The sequence below is a fragment of the Colletes gigas genome, unplaced genomic scaffold, assembly GCF_013123115.1.
Source record: "Colletes gigas isolate AHSC1104 unplaced genomic scaffold, ASM1312311v1 Colletes_gigas_Sc00001, whole genome shotgun sequence".
Classification (NCBI taxonomy): domain Eukaryota; kingdom Metazoa; phylum Arthropoda; class Insecta; order Hymenoptera; family Colletidae; genus Colletes; species Colletes gigas.
This window is the reverse complement of record NW_025106630.1, coordinates 5,131,585-5,150,079: the sequence shown is the minus strand read 5'-3', so window position 1 is coordinate 5,150,079 and position 18,495 is coordinate 5,131,585. Positions and strand designations below refer to the sequence as shown.

General features: G+C 39.4%; 1 protein-coding gene across 3 annotated transcripts; it reads right to left on the bottom strand.

Moving 5' to 3' along the window:
• Positions 1–108: 108 nt before the first annotated feature.
• Positions 109–18,478, bottom strand: LOC122404840 (hexokinase-2-like). 3 transcript variants are annotated; one of them, XM_043409120.1, is made up of 10 exons: positions 18,137–18,478; positions 8,857–8,962; positions 4,373–4,526; positions 3,779–3,997; positions 2,533–2,852; positions 2,338–2,450; positions 2,097–2,255; positions 1,877–2,016; positions 1,670–1,803; positions 109–1,602 (listed from the first exon to the last, which is right to left on the bottom strand). In XM_043409120.1, exons 2-10 carry the CDS (start codon positions 8,938–8,940, stop codon positions 1,516–1,518), a joined length of 1,410 nt encoding a protein of 469 aa, XP_043265055.1. In that variant the 5' UTR covers positions 8,941–8,962; positions 18,137–18,478; the 3' UTR covers positions 109–1,515. The 3 variants fall into 3 exon arrangements, with proteins under 3 accessions (XP_043265055.1, XP_043265064.1, XP_043265045.1); XM_043409129.1 differs by lacking the exon at positions 18,137–18,478 and adding an exon at positions 11,000–11,320; XM_043409110.1 differs by lacking the exon at positions 18,137–18,478 and adding an exon at positions 9,899–10,517.
• Between the last annotated feature and the right edge of the window lie 17 nt (positions 18,479–18,495).

Here is an 18,495-nt window from a genome sequence, read left to right as displayed (position 1 = left end):
GGCAAGATACTGCATTGATTCCATCGAATTGAACGGAACAAAACCTTCGAAAATGTAATACTTTGCAAAATTAGGTTACCTCGACGAAACACAATAATTTCAAAAGGATCAATTTTCGATTCAATTTTTATTATAACCACCACGTTCCTCTAGTACAAAAACCCGAACGTCCTCGCAATCATTTACAAGATATAATAACGTATTTTACAAATATTTGTGCTCTTTTTACAATTTCTATACGTTTACCAACACTTTCTTTATCTTTACATTGTATATACTCTTCTCTCTTTCTCTCTCTCTCTCTCTCTCTCACTCTTAGTCTAGCTTCACTTAATGGTCCACGTAACAATCTTGTCTCACTGTTAATGTGGAGCTGTAAACAAATCGCTAACGATGCTCGAAAAATGCTCGCTCTTATACACCCCGATCGTGATCGATCCTTTGTTTTTTTTGTTCCTAAAAATGTCACACGACTACTTTCGCACACGCCACACTTTCTCCCTGCGCCCTAAGTGGATCATTTTTGGCGCATGTATGTAATACGAGTTTCATAAGTCTACCTTAAAGGGCGGTAACACTTTTTACAAACGCTATTGAACTTTGTACATTTTCAAAAGATCAAACGTCGAACCCAGCGACACGTTTGTTTTTTAACATATATGAATTACACTCTACGCGAGTGTAAGATCGAACCGACCTTACGTAACGACGATGAAAGGCAAGACTTCTAATTACAAAGAACGACATGAGTATTTCGAACAACGCGAGGAAGATAAATTCTTGCGTTCAGACATAAGCATGAACTCTATAAACGCTGCACGAACAACGCTCTAGGCGAATTACACACTAATTCTTCTAAAAAATCACGTATTCCAAGGCTTTCCTTGCAAAAGCAAACGATATCTAAATATAACAAGGACAAGGTGCTTGTCAAGCTCGATGAATCGCTCGAAAACGGGCAAAAGGATATCGATCCAGTTCTTTGGATTATCGCGTAGCGAGTAACAACGAAATATTCTCGTAACAACACTCTTTGTATAACAATTTGTACGCAACGAGTTTAAAAATGTTGGTTTTTCTCTTCTAAAAGAGAAAGTTTTCTTTATGTAACAAAAACCATCGACGCGTATGTTGCGTTTAGAGATACGGATACGGGACGAATTCTTCGTCACTGACCTTTCTCATTCTGTATGTTTCTTTCAATGCGTAAAGACGTGCCTTCCAAATGTTTCAAATAAAGCTTAGTAAAAGTTATATCGTTTAAATTATTTTATTTATTCGACCACCAATTTCCAATAAAAAACATGAACAAAAATATACCTAAGTGCTCCAAAAGTGGAAGATCAACAACATGACTAATCACATTATTAGTACAAGGAATATGACTGTACATGGCCGTTAAACTTACGTTATACTCTGCAATAGGGACTTAACTAGAGATCTGATGCGTATCATTGACACCACTAACAAAAACTTATTATAGGCCAGCGTACTTGGAATTTTTAATTTGTATTATTACGTCCTTTCCTGAAGTCTATGCGCGATTGCGGCCACCAGGGCAGCGCCCTTTCCGCTCCCATCCTCAACGTGAATTATTTTGAACTGTGCAAACAATATCATTTAATCAATTGATTTTGTACGAAGAAACATAACTGAGAAAGTAATGTACCTTATGATCGGGAGCTAGCAATGGAATATACTGTCTGATCCAAATTTCCAGTCTAGGGTGGTGCTTGTAAAGGGATCCGTCTACAGCAATCGTTACGAGTTCCTTGTCAATTCGTTTCAACAAGACCGCAAGACCTTAAAATTAATTCGGTTGGTATTTATTATTTTATCCTTCGTAATGAAACGTTTTCAAAATCTGTGAACTTACATATCGATACAAGGAGCGCCGCGCGATTGGACACTACCTCGGAAACGTACTGAACAATTTTCACGTCCTCTTCGTCCGGTACGATACCGAAATTCCTCAGAACTGCTATGGTGTTGCTGTAATCGCCGTCCACAGTGTCTCTGCATTGCAACATCGACAAAAATTAGGAATCCCCGTGCACGAAGTACGTGCGAGATATTTTTATTTTTAAATCACTTACTGTTCGATATCCGAGACCAAATCGCTGGTAAGATTTCCAGGAATTAGAATAGATCCCGGCGTGTGTTCCCCTACGAATAAAAGTCCTTCGTTGGTTAACCTCGTGAGCACTATTCGCACGAGTTCGCCTAAGTATTTTCCACTAATATACTTCTCGAACCTAAAAGTTTGAAAAAATATGATATAATAAATTTGTCAAGAAGTTAAATTTACTCTATACGTCAATGACTTTTGTTACTCACGTGAATGAATTTACAATAAGAGAGTTCGCGTCGTTCTCGCGATCGTAATCTGTCTTGATGAAGTCCAAGACACCGTTATCTCCAAATGCACCCCATTCGATGTCGATGATAACCTTCGATATCAACGATCGATTTAGTATTCAATAAACAACGTCAACTTTGTAGCAAAGAATTACGTTTAAAAAAGAAATTTACTTCGCGTTCTCCGTGTCTTTCGGTCTCCCAATGCTCGACTCGTTCGGCACGTTCAAGATAACATGCGTTGCTTCCAGTACCTAGTATGAGTCCAATCGCTGTATCAGGATCCAAAGTCGATCCTTGAACCAAGGTACCCGTAGTGTCGTTCAAAATGGCCACAACATTTACTTTGGTATCGCCGCGACGAGCCAGAGCTTCGCGAAGCAATCTCACAGCATCCTCGTTCACCACATCGGGGCAACTAAAGGTTTTCGTCCAAGTTACTAGTATCCCAATGTCCAAGGAATGTTGAATCATAGGAAATGAAAAGGTGAAACCTAGGAAGGACGTAATATGCTAATAACAATAGCGATAGATTCGGCAGAAAAAAAGTAAAGAAGCGTACGCCCCGGACACGCTTTTAACGTTACTCGTCATGTTTAAAGAATTATCGACCGCGTATAAGATCATGTAATCTGTGTTTGATTAACAACGAGTGTCAGCCACTTGAATTTGCAAAATCAATGTGAAACAAGATACACAAGAGCTGATAGTATGAAGTGCTAATAACATATAGCCACAAACAGGATACCTCATTATCTTCTTCACTTGTAGACATAATTTGAATGGTTCCATACCGTGAATATGACGTTTTCCTCGAAAGACTCTTTCAGAATATTCGAAATCGCTGGTATGTTTTCGCCGCGAATAGATCGACTTTAAAAAAGAGAACTCCGAAACGGTGATAAATAAGCTCGCTTGTAGTTAATTTAAATTGTTTCCGGCATGGTAGTATGGCAAGGACTAATCATTCTACTCGTCACGTTCCGCGGAGCAGTAAGCCCTTGATGATATACAATTTCCTTTAGCTTTCTCTCTTGCTTTGAATAATGCGATGTGACACTTTTATCAACAGACTGATGGATTGCCTAACGTTCATGACGGCAAGCAGATCTTATGTATCTGTACATATTTGTAGTATGTTGATACACAAGATTGTGCACCATTTGTATACATTCACAGATCACCTTCTGTCGCCACTGAATCCTAGAGACTCGATGAAAACAAGCATCGTGTCTAAGATTTCCTAGTGCAATGTCGACTTAAGGTCATATTCTATGCATAGCTGCATACATAACTAGTACAATAGACAAAAGAAGAAATGTGTTAATCTTGGAAAAAAAAAAATAATAATTTTAATGCAATAGATAATTAGGTATCCTGTTTCTGGCTGGACACCCCGTATATAGAGATTCCAATTTACCAAGGGGAAGCTCTACGTCCTGAAGACCCTGCTCGATGACGAAATCACTGACACATTTGGCCAAATAATCGAACAGACGAATCCCCGAATCGGCTCTCAAATCGGAGCTAATGTGATACTTCCTCACTTCATCTCTTATAGGTTTTCCATGAGCCAGCTCCAATAAAACCACCCGGAAGTTCGTGCCCCCGAGATCCAACGCCAAAAAGAGACCCTCCTCTGTGAAAATATTTCATTGCGGCTTCAGTCAGCGGAAAGTTTTAATTCTGTTCGAAAAAAATGTTCAGTAAACGGGATATCGTTTCTCAAAGACTTCCGCGTACAAATCGTCGATGTCGAAATCATTTTCAAACAGAACGCGAACTCCTCTAACAATTCTAACTGCAACAAAACAAGCATTACGATTTTTCTACTCTCTTAAGAAGGATTACGGATATACGGTCGCAAAGTCTTACATCGATAGTCGACCTAAGATCAACGTTTATCGCGTGTCGTAAAAATGTTTATCAACTCGTCGAACGTAACACCCGACTGCATGAGGCCACCATACAACAAAAGGAAAAAAAAAATATAGATAAAGGCTGTCGTAACAACCTGTGCCGTCGAGGAGTTCCGGGACGTAAGTGTTCTCCATTTGCAACGACGATGGCTGCTGATGAATCCCCCTGTTCATTTCTGACAGGAAGACGTCCTGGATCTCCCTCACGGTCGCGGCCGAAAATTGCAATTGCGCCACTTTCTGCTCGATCTGCGAACAAAGCCCTTTAAATTGCGTCGTCTGTCAAACCGCGTAATCGTTATCGCGGCAGAAAATTTTCCGCGGTCTATGAATGCTCGTTACGCCGCGACAAAACGTTTCTGCAAGATCTTGAGTTGCTGTTTACCCTGTTACGTGATCTCTAATGGGATTCTAATAGGCGGACCAGAAGCGGAGCACTCGATCAGACAATAAATCACGCCAGAAACAACTCTGACGATTCCATGCACGACGACTCACAGCGGACAATTTTAACAATCTAGATTAAGAAAATTATAAACGGAATTTTGAAGACATTTTTTCAATTCTGATAGTTTCAATAAGTAAATGAAATCTGCAGAATATTTTGCTCGCGTGAGTTTTTATTTCTTTATATAGACACTTCGGTGCATCTTTCGATAACCGTTCAATTGAAAGAATGGCGTGTTTCGTAACATCGAATCCATGCATCGATAGTTTGCACAATTAATACTGATAAATGCGGATTTAATCAAATAGCTAATACATAACTTGGCCAAATAGCTCGAGCATAGTTTAACTTTATTCGTGTTAAACGTTCCGGTCCAAGGCTTGAACCCTCTTCGGTAACATTGACCCGAATAATGGTGGAGTAAGAAAAATTAAGTGTGACGAATGGCGTATAAAGAATCTAACGCGAGAATAACGATAGTAAATAGTAAAACTTAGATACAGGAGACTATTTTAATCAAGTTTATTTATTAGTTTACATAATGACTAATCCTGCCCATATCTGAGAAAGTTTATAAACATAATTGAGAATTATGACCGTAATAATGTTTCTTACGTTTGCTGAAGCGTATCCAGTATTAATCAATTGATGTTTTTCCGACGATCGATATTTATTGAAAACATATTCTATTATCTCGTTTTATGACAACTTCAATAAAACAGTATTTATCTTAAAGAAATAATTTTACTGCGGCTAATTGCTTTACAATGCCTGCTTTAAGAATTAAATGGATTTCTGTAGTTCCTAGGAACGTCGCTTGCGAGCTTTAGTTCATCTGGATTGTTAAAACTGACCACTGTACGACCGACAGAGATTCCGCGGATAAAAGGAATTTTCCCGTACAACCGTAGAATTAACGCTCTGTGCATTCCCGTTTACATAACGATCGTTACGTTACAGCGGTAACCAATTAACACAGCTAACTACTGCCACCACGTACAGTTTCCTTCGTTTTTCCATACCGCCGATCGACGATGGTTTTCCCCTAAGTTCGTCGTACGTAGGCGAGAATCGAAAACAAAGTTCCTACGGCCAGATAATATGTACTAATGTTTCATTTCCGCGAAGGCAAACCGGTTGCATTCACGCAACCATCGCCGCCACGGCGAGCCGTAAAAATATCAGAAAACCGATATGAAAACGACGTACGAAAGACAAGAAAAACTAGAAATATCGAAATGTACGAGTATCGAGTTATGCCAATTGCGCAAAACGACGGAGATTTATTTCGACAATCAACGCGTCGAAAATCAATTTTCTCCACGCTTTTCAACCGTAAAATTTAACAGTAGGGTTCTCGAAATTTTTCCAATTACAATATTTTCCTTCTAGATCGTTAAGTAAAAGCTCTCAACGCTGCTTCCTCGTTCTCGATACTTGTCTTATTTTGGCATGTAAAATCTCCCCTAAAAGATTGCTCGTCTGTGGGTAAACAAAATATTGCAATCTTTTGACATTTTCTGCATTCACACTGCTATTCGCAAACACTAACTAGACATAGAATCTGAAATTGGTCTTCCCCGCATGGCTTAACACATTGACTATCTGCTGATCCATATGTGGGTCAGGTCGGTCTTTACTCAGGAATCATATACATGGTACACGGGTAATATGAAAACATTGTTTTGGACTAAAAAATGTAGTCACGTTTAGAGGAGAGATTTTCCATTTTTGATGCGACGAAAAAGGGGGTGATTTCTCGCGAAAGAATAAGTCGAATCGAAGTAGTTGTTCGTAGCAGTTCCGACCAGAGCATTATTTTCGGAAGCTTTTCGAACCTCGTTGACAACGTTACTACGTGCCCGACAAACTACAATCAATTCTAAGTTTCGCAATAATTCCTCTTGTAAAGGTCCATTTTCATGTGACACAAAGTCACGACTTTGAATGGCGTAACATAGGTCGCGACTTCACGATGGCGACATACACAGTTGATAAACATTTGTCATTAAGCAACACGGCGTAAAACGATGTAATTTTTGCGGTTCTCTAATCGTTCAGGAAAGAATCATTTGTGCAAAGGATAACAGAATAAATGAGAAATGAAAAAGCTGTCAACGCAAAGCAAAGCTACATTTGCAATTGGAATGTCACGGCAGTTTTCTAGATGACAAATGTAGCATTCGATGTCATGGCATTAAAGGTAGAAACACATCTGTATACCATCACGCGAGATCACGTGCTGTTGCGTGATTTCACGTGACATTCGTGAATTATAATCCGACACATTTCCGCCATTCTCGCTTGATAACAAAAATCTGTTTGGAAACAAATTACAAACGTTATTTTCGCGCCAAGTAACGCGCCCCCTGTAATTGGACAAACATTTAACGATCTGGGCGAGTGGAAAACTTTCGATCGTGTTTTCATCCGTTACCCATTGCTCGAATTAAATTGCACCCATCTTTGGTTGTATAAATTATGTAACAACGAGAACGGAAAGAAATTTATCACCCCTGGTAGATAAGCGTCGTCGATGCAATAGAGGGACGACAGCCACTGACGAAATTATCGCTGCATCCCCGCGACGCTTATCTCGATTGCATCGATTTTGCGATATCGGAGAAAGGAAATTGCCAATGTAGCGACAAAAGGAAGCAGGAACTGACCGTGACATTGCTCGAACTGTTTTAATCGAATGCGGAAAGAGTGAGTGGGCAGTCTCTTACAGCTCGCGATATAACGTTCTCTATGGAAGCTGTTTGCCAATGTGACCCAGCGTAATATTCTTTCGGTCGATCGTTGCAAGAATAATAATACAGAGCGTCCCACGCGACTAGGGAAAGCCATATCTCGAAAACGGTTAGAGTGCCAGGGGTCAAAGTGACCCATCTTGATAGATATAGGTATACTGCGCGTTTTTCACAAAAGCAAAATAACAGGGGAAATTGATCAAATTAATGTTCCAGAAACGGATAATTATTTTGATTTCTAAGCTCGTCTAGCGTTGGTCTAGTCGATGCCACTGTGACACACAAATCCTATCGAACGCTATTACCAATTCTATTACCGCGAGAAACGTATTGCCGATGATAAACTTGTGTCGAGCATCTACAACTTTTAACATGCCCTATGATAACCCTGAGTCTTAGAGGGCACGATAAGCGAACGATTTATGAGCATTTCGCGACTAAACGCACGATAAACGCGTGTAATCTAGCCCAGTGTACCTTGAATCTGGTCTGGTCTCGATATTTCTTCGTATTTTTCTTCGATGTTCTTGAATTATCTGTTTAGTCGAATCATTTATTTCAATCGCACACGCCACGCGCGGCCGCTCTGAGATCGAAGCGTACCGAGAGACGCTAAAATGCGATGAAGATACGACAATACACATAAGTGAAACATTTTTCCGCGCCAGTGACAAGCATTACGTAATTAATTCCACATGCCAGAGAGAGACACGTGTCTCGGACGAAGTTAATTGCTCGCAGCGGGACGGTGCGTCGGAGATTGGTACGAGCAAGAGTGAAAGTATCTATAAACGGTCGATCGATCGGTGTCAGTAAACTCTTAACGAGAGTGTCGCAAGGTTAAGGACTCTCTGTTCGCCGTTTCTTGAATCAGTAATGATTCAACGTTGTCGTCAGTTACCCGACCAACAAAGATCGATCAATTATGTAAGCGAGAAGGATATCTCTCTACTTCAAATTGAGCTTGCTCGAAACTACTGCTGGCTACCCATCTCCGGCTGTTGAATAAACAAGCGAAACATATCTGGTGACTAAAGTCGTACAGATTTTTCACTTGAAATTAGGTACGGGTTAAATGTCCAATGTGACCGTGTAACATATTCAGTAACGCAATAGCAGAGTATAATAGAGATTACTTTGAATATCTGTAAGATATTCATAATATTCACTTACACATTTACTTATACTGTCAGAAAAATCAGTTTGCGTTACGGAAGAACTACTATACGTACAGTCAATGTTTCTAATGTTTTTGAATTTTCAAAACAACCCCTGTTTAGTTAGCCCTTTAAAGACTTTTTTTTTACATGTTCTTGGAAGAAGATTTGCAAAATTCTATGTTAAACGTTTCTTGCGCCATGGAAACAAATCTGCTCACCTTTTGTCGTCTCACATCGTCCGAAAGCACAAGAGGTGCTACCTGTATCGCCTCGATGAGAGCATATTCTGTGGGAACGACCATGTCTACGGGGCTCTCGTATCGTCTGAAAAATAAATCATCCACGGTTAGATAAACCATATTCGAAGCAGGAATTTTAAATACAAAATTCAAGACAAGCTGTATCAGTTTTTTCTTTTGTAACTATCCAAGATAACGTGTTAAGACGTTTGCATACTCTGTTAGCTGTAACTAATAAAACGCTAGAGTTACGAGCGTCGTTCAGAAAATAATACCCGTTTAAGCGTAGAAACCACATAAAACAATTGAACGTTCTTATAGATGGTCAAGCAGCTTAATTCGTATGTAGACATAAATCAACTGAATTATTGTTCTTGTTTCATACTTCTAAAATAGCGATGAGAACTGAAAATCTCTTAAACAGGGAAGGTGATTATATTTAAAAAATAGCTAAGTATACATTGTAGTTATAGATAAAAAGAACTTTTATAATTGTCCCTCGTAGTTTAATTCTTCGATCGAGAGACACAGTAATCCTTTGCTCAAAGATAACATTTTAGCACAAGATTAAAGAAACTGAATCATCCCCACCACAAGTGTATGTTTCTTCGAGTAGAAGCGATATCGTACGTGGGTGTGACAACGACTAAAGTAAACTAAAAATTTGGCTATCTCTCATTGCATTGCATTAAACCCACTTTCATTGAAAATGACACCCTCTTCACTTTCTCACTCGCTTCTTAACTTAAATGGAACATACAGACACGAAAGTAGATGTTTCAGTTTTTAAAATAATCCCATGAAGATTACTTCTTTTCTCAGGGTTCTAAAGATTAACTTTAAAGATGTTTGAATCGTTTTGAAGAGGACCATGATCTATAAGATTTTATGAGTAGCCTGTCAACTATCTTACGTAGTAGTGTATTGGTATAATTTACCAGAATATAGAAACGTTTTTTCATGGATGCTGCGCGAAAATCGTCGATTGATTATAATTACGTACGACGCAGCGTGTGCTCACCTTGTTTCCCCGGAACGTAATCTGTAAATTGGACTCGTTCGAATGAAAGAAGCTGACGCGCGTCGCGGGCCACGAACGTGAATGAATCGGTCGCGTCGTATGATAAAAGCGTTAACCGGCGAGGCGTGTTACTCAGCGAGCGCAAGAAACGTACTGAGGACGAGTTAAAGAGATCGCTCCCGTTTACTATATCCCGGTTATTTATTTTCCCTCCTACCACTCTTTCTCTCGATATCCGGCGAGCCACGATAACGGCAGAAGAACTATTAAATGGAAAGTTGAAAGTCCACGGTATTTATAACGGCAAGATAACAACGCCCACACGCAATCGCAAACGATCGTGAATTATTGCGTCGCGTCTTCTTCGACGGGACAAACCACGAGACACGCATTCCTCGTTTCGACCAACTACATCGTGCTCGGTGTCCATTGGATGAATCGAGAGTCGCTATCGAGAGTAAGGCTCTACAGTGCACTGGTTCTTAACCTTACGACGGTGAAACGATTCAAGCCTAAGCGTACGAATAGCTAGGATCCACCATGATTCGTACAAGATCTTCGAAACATTCACGGTCCAAGTTTTGGGTATTTTTCTATGGCATTGTACCGGTTGTCGACGTTGATCCATCGTGTAAAAGCTCAAGATCCACCGGGGGTCAACTGTTCCCCATACGAGTCCACGCGCCGACTTAATCCAGAAATAAATTAACAAACTCGTGTACGTCACAATATTTCCCGATTGCGTCTCTTTCATTGAATCGAAGATACCGCTTGCACGCGTTAAATATTTTCATAAATATATTAATTAAAACAGTGGTTCTTTAACTTGTGGCCCGCTGACCCCACAAGAGGGTCGCAGCTAGATTTCGGAAGGGGTTCACGAACATGCACATGGAAATTTTAAATATTTCGTACTCGTATTACGAATAAGAAAAACAAGTGTATGGACGATACGACCATCGATATCGTTTCATTATTTACAAGATCCATTATTTATTAGACAGACCGTGTTAGCTAGTTGGCAAATATTACGAACTGTTTCAATGGTATCGATCACGAGTGGAAGAAAAAACGGCGCTCCAGATTTTGATTAAAACTTACCAAGATTCTACAGACACTTGACCGACGTAATTACAGAGGCGTGTACTTGCTGTTTTACGGGTCATCATCTGTCGTAACATTATCTCATAGTTCATTGATAAATACACGTGTATACATTCTTTCCATAATTTAGTGGCGCGCCAGAGACCTTGGCCAAGATATTCTGCTCGGATACAGCGCACGAAACAATTCCAAGATCACGTTTCTAGACGATCTGAAGGGATGAACCGAACGTAAAGAATAAATGAAAAAAAGTACTGTGTACATACACGTAACGTTTATCTTGTGTAGTTAAGGCTTCCAAATTATCAGATACCTCGCTAAACGGTACTGATATTCGTACAGCTAATCCTCCGATCGTGCTGAATTGTATACATGTGTATTTGATAATTTACTCGGACAACAATCGAGTATATCAGTGTTTCTCAAACTTTCACAAAAAAAAAGAAACATATATTACGCAAGCATCCAGAATATCTCTGTATGGTTTAAAAATATCAATGAAAGCTAAAGAGGGACGTCTCGAAATCGCGAATATGGAGATAAACGGATATTTTGTCAAGGTTATCGCCACTTTTTTTAAAGGGATAACATATTTTGATTAACGCCGCGATGTGGATTCTAATCAAATTCTATCGCATGTGACATATTGATCTTCAGGTAACCTCAGATAATCAAAAATACGTTTATATCGGGAGAAAAGAACTGTATGCAATTTACATGTTTCGGGCACGTATCTATTTTAATGAAGATAACATTAACAGTTCGACATTCTCAGATTCGTAAGGATAAAAATAACTTGGTAGAGAAAAAAAACAGAGTTCGTCGGTTCAGGGGTTTTTTGATATTTTAAACGTACCAACGTCGACGATTCATAAAGTTACCAAAACCTTTCCTTCGTCGAAGAGTTTCGTGAAGAGGTACAATTTGAGAAGCACTGAGATGTATCGTAAAATTTATCCTAATCTCTGGAAGCATCGACACGTTACGTTAATTAATCTAAGGCGAGATTTAAGGAAAGAAAAAATGAAGTTAACAACCTTTTTAAGATGTGTGCTCTATGTTGTCGTAAAAAGCTAACGTAACGACACAAGATGTTTTTGGGCAAACTTAAGACTGTTTGTAAAAAGTTGCTCAACTCTCAGAGATCGCGACAAATTTTACGATATGTTTAATCGATATTTTTCACGGGTTACACTCTATCTCGATCCTCGTGTCATGGAAACGATAACATTATAACGAATGAAAGAGAACTTGCAGTACTCTGCGACCATGTCCGACACGCGACGCTTCGATACTCGTGGAAAATCCATGAGGAGTCTGTTGCGTTCACCCACTCACTAATCACCCCTCCGAATCGCGATTCGCGGATCTTTTTATCCGACCGACGAAGAATCGAATGTACGCGATCTCTCTATGTTCCTCGACTCACTTCTCTTCGTGGATTTCTCTTGGTGATGTTTTCATAAGTGGCGTGTTCACCGGACACATTCAACGCCCGCATACAATCACACGCCACGCAAGCGCACTCGTTTTGCATGCCTGGTCTTACGTATCTATGTTATACGTAAGCTATTGTACTCCGTTTTTAGAAAAAAAAAAAAATGCACGAAGATCCAGTCAAGTGCGACCGACGTTTCTAAACATCTGATGATTGCGTATTTTCAAATATTCCATACTCTCCTGGGATTTCCACTAAGAGCGGTGGAACTTTGAATCGAAATAAAATAAAAAACTACAAACGATAATCATTGTTTTATTTGTATGTACATTCGATGACATACATGAAATGTTGCTTCAATTTTATCAGTCACTCGCAATACTTCTTCGAAGAAACAAAGGGCAAAGTATTTTCATCGTTTAATGCTGTTCAACTTTGCGTTTCGACATTTTCTGGTATCTACAACTGTTTCAAGAGATATAGCTTTTGCCAGTTGCGCGTGACACCCTGTATACCGAGCGAGTCCGTCAATGAAGGATTGAAACATTCGTACGTAAAAAAACGAAGGCTCGGTTTAACGTGCACAGTAAGGTCATAAAAGTTGAAGAACTCGTTCGAGGAACAAGATTCGCCAAGGTGCACAGCGTGCCTCTCGCATACCATCGACGCGTCTTATTTTTATTACACGTTCTACCTGTTTCCCAGTTAGTCCCCATCTGCAGTTTTTCCGTGACAATTATATTACGATGACTAGTTACTTACTCTTATCTACAGATAAACTCTACGATCAAAAGAAACACGGTACGAACGAAATTGTACGTAACTTTCGAACGGAACCCCGGGAATCGTATCGCCGAAAAGGGGCTCGACGAATAATACATTACGCACTATCGTTCACGGCAGATTGCAGTGAACTCGTTCCAGATTGCGCATAAACGACGATAGTCCGCTTAAATAAAGATTCAATTGTCCTGTTAGCGTTTCCGAAACGACACAGATTGAACTCAAATCGTTTAACCCTAATAATCTAACTGGGATCTGACTTCGGGCCATGTACCAAGTTTAAATAACTGCAGAATCTGTGCATAAATTTCTGCATCACATTTTCGTAGCTTAATGCATTTTATAATACGATATCAACGATTTCAGACAGTTTTCTGCAAAGTGAACCGCACGGGAATGCTAGCAGTATTGTTATAAAAAATTATAAATGTGGAAATACAATAGTGTGTGTATCAGATAAAACTTGAACTCGAACAAACATAATAAGTTGAGTGGATACTAACATGGCGACTGAAATAGTAAAATCATGTACACGTGACAGCGACCGATAACAACTGACTGTCAAAGTTACAGACACGTCAAAATGTTAAGAACCACTTCCGAGCTTTTGAGTTGAACCATAAAACGTTTGTCCGTATCTGTGGGAACAAAATATCGTCAGTGTGAATTGTGCCCAATAACAAATATGGTGACGAGTCGTGTATGGTGTGAGGATGTTACTCAATAGTCGGGGTAGGAGGACTGATAAAAATAGAAAATAGAATGGAAAAGAAAGACTCGAGCAACACACCATCAGGACCGACGGTTAATAGGCAGAAATTTTAACAAGATAATGACCCTACTCGACTGAATCGTGTTAAGGGTACTTGTAAAAAGAAACGAAACGTTAGAAATAAATCGAAGAGAATGTTTAGACTGTCATTTCTTAACAATTGAAATTTTTTTGTTAATAAGATCCTGTTTCTTTTAGTTCAGACAGTAATTTCAAACTTTTGGTCGGCAGTGTACATTGCGAATATCAACTTATTAGAACGAAGTTGGTGTGGCACAAATGGTACAAAAGCACATGGTGGGCACATTCAAGGTCGCAGGTTTCATTCATTATAGAACTGCAACAAACATGTGTCTGTCGCCGACTGGTAGTCGTGCATGCATCGAAAGCATAAAGCCACTTGATACCACCGACGGACTCACTGATATCTACATAACTCGAACGCGATATTATCTATTTTGTGCTATCTCTCGATGGATTAAAACTGTATTTAAGAACCACCCTTATATCCCCTTGACTGCATCAAAATATATATACTGTAAGTGGATGAAAGAAACTGTAAATTATGTAAACTGAGAAGAAAAATCGAAGAACGTGAAGAAATGGAGAAAAGTGAAATGAAAGAGGAGGGGATGCTGGATCGAAGAGACACAAATAATGATAATAATAACTACCTAAAAATATTTTGGGAACAAAATAATCTCTGAAATAAATATTAAAAAAGTCGTACTAATGATCCTTTTTTTTTTTCTTTTTTAAACCGCCTACTAAAATAAACTCGGCCGAGAAGTGGTTGACTCGTGATGCTCGACGACTTTTCACAGTCAATCCCGAAGAAGGCACCGCAAAATGCCCGCTAGAATATTCCTCCGAGCCATCAGAGTCCATTAAAATCAATTGGAAGGTGCAAAACGTCAACCAGGATAATTTAGCCAGTTGACCCGACGTAACGATTCTAATCCGCACTGCGATATACACACTCGTTCTATGGACCGCGTCATCGGCCACGATACAAAAGACGCCTCCTGGTTCCGACACCGCTCAAAGGGTAAGGTCGCCTAACCAGCAGAGAAAAACATAATTAGGTAATTATTTAAGAAATTGGCCGCCCCCCATGTTACCAAGGTAATTATTTTGAACAACTTTTTCCTATACATCTTACCGCCACTAAGCCTTCGTTTCCGAGTAATATGTTCGCGACTATGGTTAAACTTTATGTTCACAAAAACTTTTTTAACCTTTTATGCATTATATTATTATTTTTCTTCGGTTTAATTGTAAATTTTACACGGATTCTTGACTATTTGTATTCTTCTGGATCCACTATTATTATTGAGAGTAATTTAAAAAAAATAGTTAGCAACTTGTGATGTAACTATCAACGACGCGATCTCAGACGCGATTGACGATAATCTACGAGTCCACCTATCGCGATCGATGATCTACCATTCGTGTATCGCTCGGTATCGACCCACCAGATTAACGAATATGTAGTTTAGCAAATTTTACTCAAGAATATCCCAGAGTTTACAGTACAACAGATTTATATCTGGACGTCCGTAGTCCAATCTTCGGCTTTAATCCTCTACGTTAAAGCATTTTCGAAATCTGATTTAATTCTATTATCAGTATGCATCAATTATGGTTTCAAAACAATAACGTTATCAACAGTTTCGAAGATATTCGAGTGGGTCTGTATTTTGATAAATTAAACAATAATTAAAACAAAAAAATATGTTAATACAATTTACAAAGGAATAAGTTATTATTCGATGACGGAACAATTGTATTAAATTTATGTGAGGTGCCTGAGTCATGAAACCGGCAAGCAAATCACAACCAACAGCTAAACCACAACGACCGGATATCTCAAGACCAACTACTAGAATACCATGCTGGTACTATTTCATTTTATCAGACTGCTCTCAACTACATGCAGAAATGGGCGGTATAATGTTTTCAGAATATAAAATTAGTATTTTTGAAGCGACAATCAAGACAAGTGAAATCTCGAAGAAAATTCGAATATTACTGTCCATTGTTCAGAAATCAAAGTCCAACTTTGAAGATGGTGCAATTTCTAAGGCCACTGTATACAGGGTGTTCGGCCACCTCTAGCAAAAATTTTAATGAGCGATAGTAGAGGCCAAAATAAGACAAAAATCAAGAATACTAATTTGTTGGTGGAAGCTTCGTTAAAAAGTTATTAACGTTTAAAGTGCCGCTCTTACTGAATTTTTTTCTCGAAAATGCGCAAGATTTCGGGGGTATGTCTATTCACCAAAAATGACTGTAATTGAACCCTACAACCGAAAATAATTTTTCCACAACGATTTGCAATTTTTTAATTTTCTCGAATAATTTCACACCTTCTCTATTTTTTTTCTCGAAAGTGGGCAGGATTTCGTGGGTATGTCTAATGACAAAAACTGATTGTAATTGACCCCCGCAACCGAAAATAATTTTTCCACAACGATTTGCAATTTTTTTTCTCCGTTGAAAAATTTAGGCACCTAATTGAATTTTCAGTAAGGAATTTTTTTCTCGAAAGTGCGTACGATTTCGGAGGTAAGTGTAATGATAAAAAATGATTGTAATTGATCCCCGCAACCGAAAATAATTTTTTTTAAACGTTTTGAAAAATTTTTTTTCGCCGAAAAATTTCAGCACCTACTCGATTTTTTTTCTCGAAAGTAGATAGGATTTCGGAGGTATGTGTACTCACCAAAAATGATTGTAGTTGACCCCCGCAACCGAAAATAATTTTTCCAGAACGATTTGAAATTTTTGAATTTAATTGTTAATAACTTTTTAACGAAGCTTCCATCAACAAATTAGTATTCTTGATTTTCGTCTTATTTTGGCCTCTACTATCGCTCATTAAAATTTTTGCTAGAGGTGGCCGAACACCCTGTATATGTATATGTTATATACATATGGGAAATATGATAATCTTGATAAAAACGATCGTCAGTGACGCTAGAATACCAAAGATCTTGTGACGTTTCAGAGTGTACGTTTCACGCACGATAATGGACTACCCTTTCGTTAAGAGCATGCACCGGTTATGTATGATCTTTACCGCATGAATTATAGAGCTTCCGTGAATTACGAGACCATTATCACCAAGGTCTCGATTAAACCTTAATCGAATAGAATTCCCTCGAGTCCAGCGGCTCGTCGAGCTTTTCGATAAAATCGTTTCTAAAATCGATTGCATTTGAATATCGATAAACGAACTGTTAGAAAAGTAATAATTGTCTTCTGAAACGGCACCGTATATCACGATAAGGTGGCACTGGGGTATTATCGAGGCGCGATCGATTTATTGGAATTTCGTTTATCGTTGATTTATTGGACGTTATTTTTAGTGTCACTTTATAATTATTGATGAAATCACTGGATCCGAACAAGTTCGAAAACACGTGTTGTCTGCGATAGCTGTCATTCGATGGCTATCCCTCGAGTTTGTTACACGCGATTGAAAAACGAGACACCAGTACTTACGTATAAACTGCGCGATTTAAATATCAATGGCATAAAGATGACACGAACAAACCGCCGTGACGCGATGAGAAAACGAACATCGTAACGACGGTTCGCAAGAAAGCTTCACGCGGTAACGATCAAACGAAAACAACATTTTCATCGACGATCGACGATGCCTGACAAGCGTGATCGTTAACGTCCCGTTCGACGTCGCCGCGCAGCCAACAATGAAAGTTAATAGAGTCACGAGTGGCAAAGTCTAATCGAAGAATACGCGAAAGGCAACATATGAATATTTACGAGCAACGATAAATGTTAATTTCAGAATTCCGAAAGGCTGAATCGCCATCACGAAACGATACCTAACATTGGCAAAGCGTTAACGATAAATGACAACACGTGCAACATTTCAAGGCTCCCTCGTGGGCTCGTCTTCGCGATGTATACACAAGTTTACGTTTATTCCGCTAGTTTTAACGATAAGGACACGAACGTGTCGACAGAGGCTGGATAAACAAACGGATTCCGGATTTCAAAATGTACGAGCAATTAACTCGAAACGAAGATCGGTTCGGCCGATAAACAACGGGACCCGAAAGGCGCCAAATAATCGCACGCGCTCGACGAAGGAATATGAGAAACGCAAGCTCACCCAAACGCTTTCTATGTGCGACTGCTGACTCCGCCGACGCTTCCGACTTGCGATTCTCTTCTATCTAGTTCGGTCCAGTTACAGGTCAATGACTGTGAAGTTCCTCGAGTGAGAGACGTAAGTACGTGACAGCGTACGCACACGTACGAGGACGTGGGTGGGACACCGTGTAATGTTCTCGGTCCCGGAGGAGTACTATCTGGTCGGTCGTGCCTCCAGATCGTCGCTTTCCCCACTACTCGGATCTTTGAAACCGTATCGGCAGTGTGGTCAGATTTGGCATAATTGAGTGCATCGACGGCAACGCTAGTAACGACGAACTTCCTTTAGCGCCTAATAGAGTAGTGGGGAAAGCACAC

Excerpts from the sequence above, each read along its gene's own strand:
- LOC122404840 (XM_043409120.1), bottom strand. The coding sequence starts at position 8,940 with ATGGTCGTTCCCACAGAATATGCTCTCATCGAGGCGATACAGGTAGCA. Across the intron at positions 2,256-2,337 it reads CTTATTGTAAATTCATTCAC|GTTCGAGAAGTATATTAGTG; the intron begins GTGAGTAACAAA and ends TCAAACTTTTAG. Across the intron at positions 2,017-2,096 it reads TTGGTCTCGGATATCGAACA|AGACACTGTGGACGGCGATT; the intron begins GTAAGTGATTTA and ends GTTGCAATGCAG.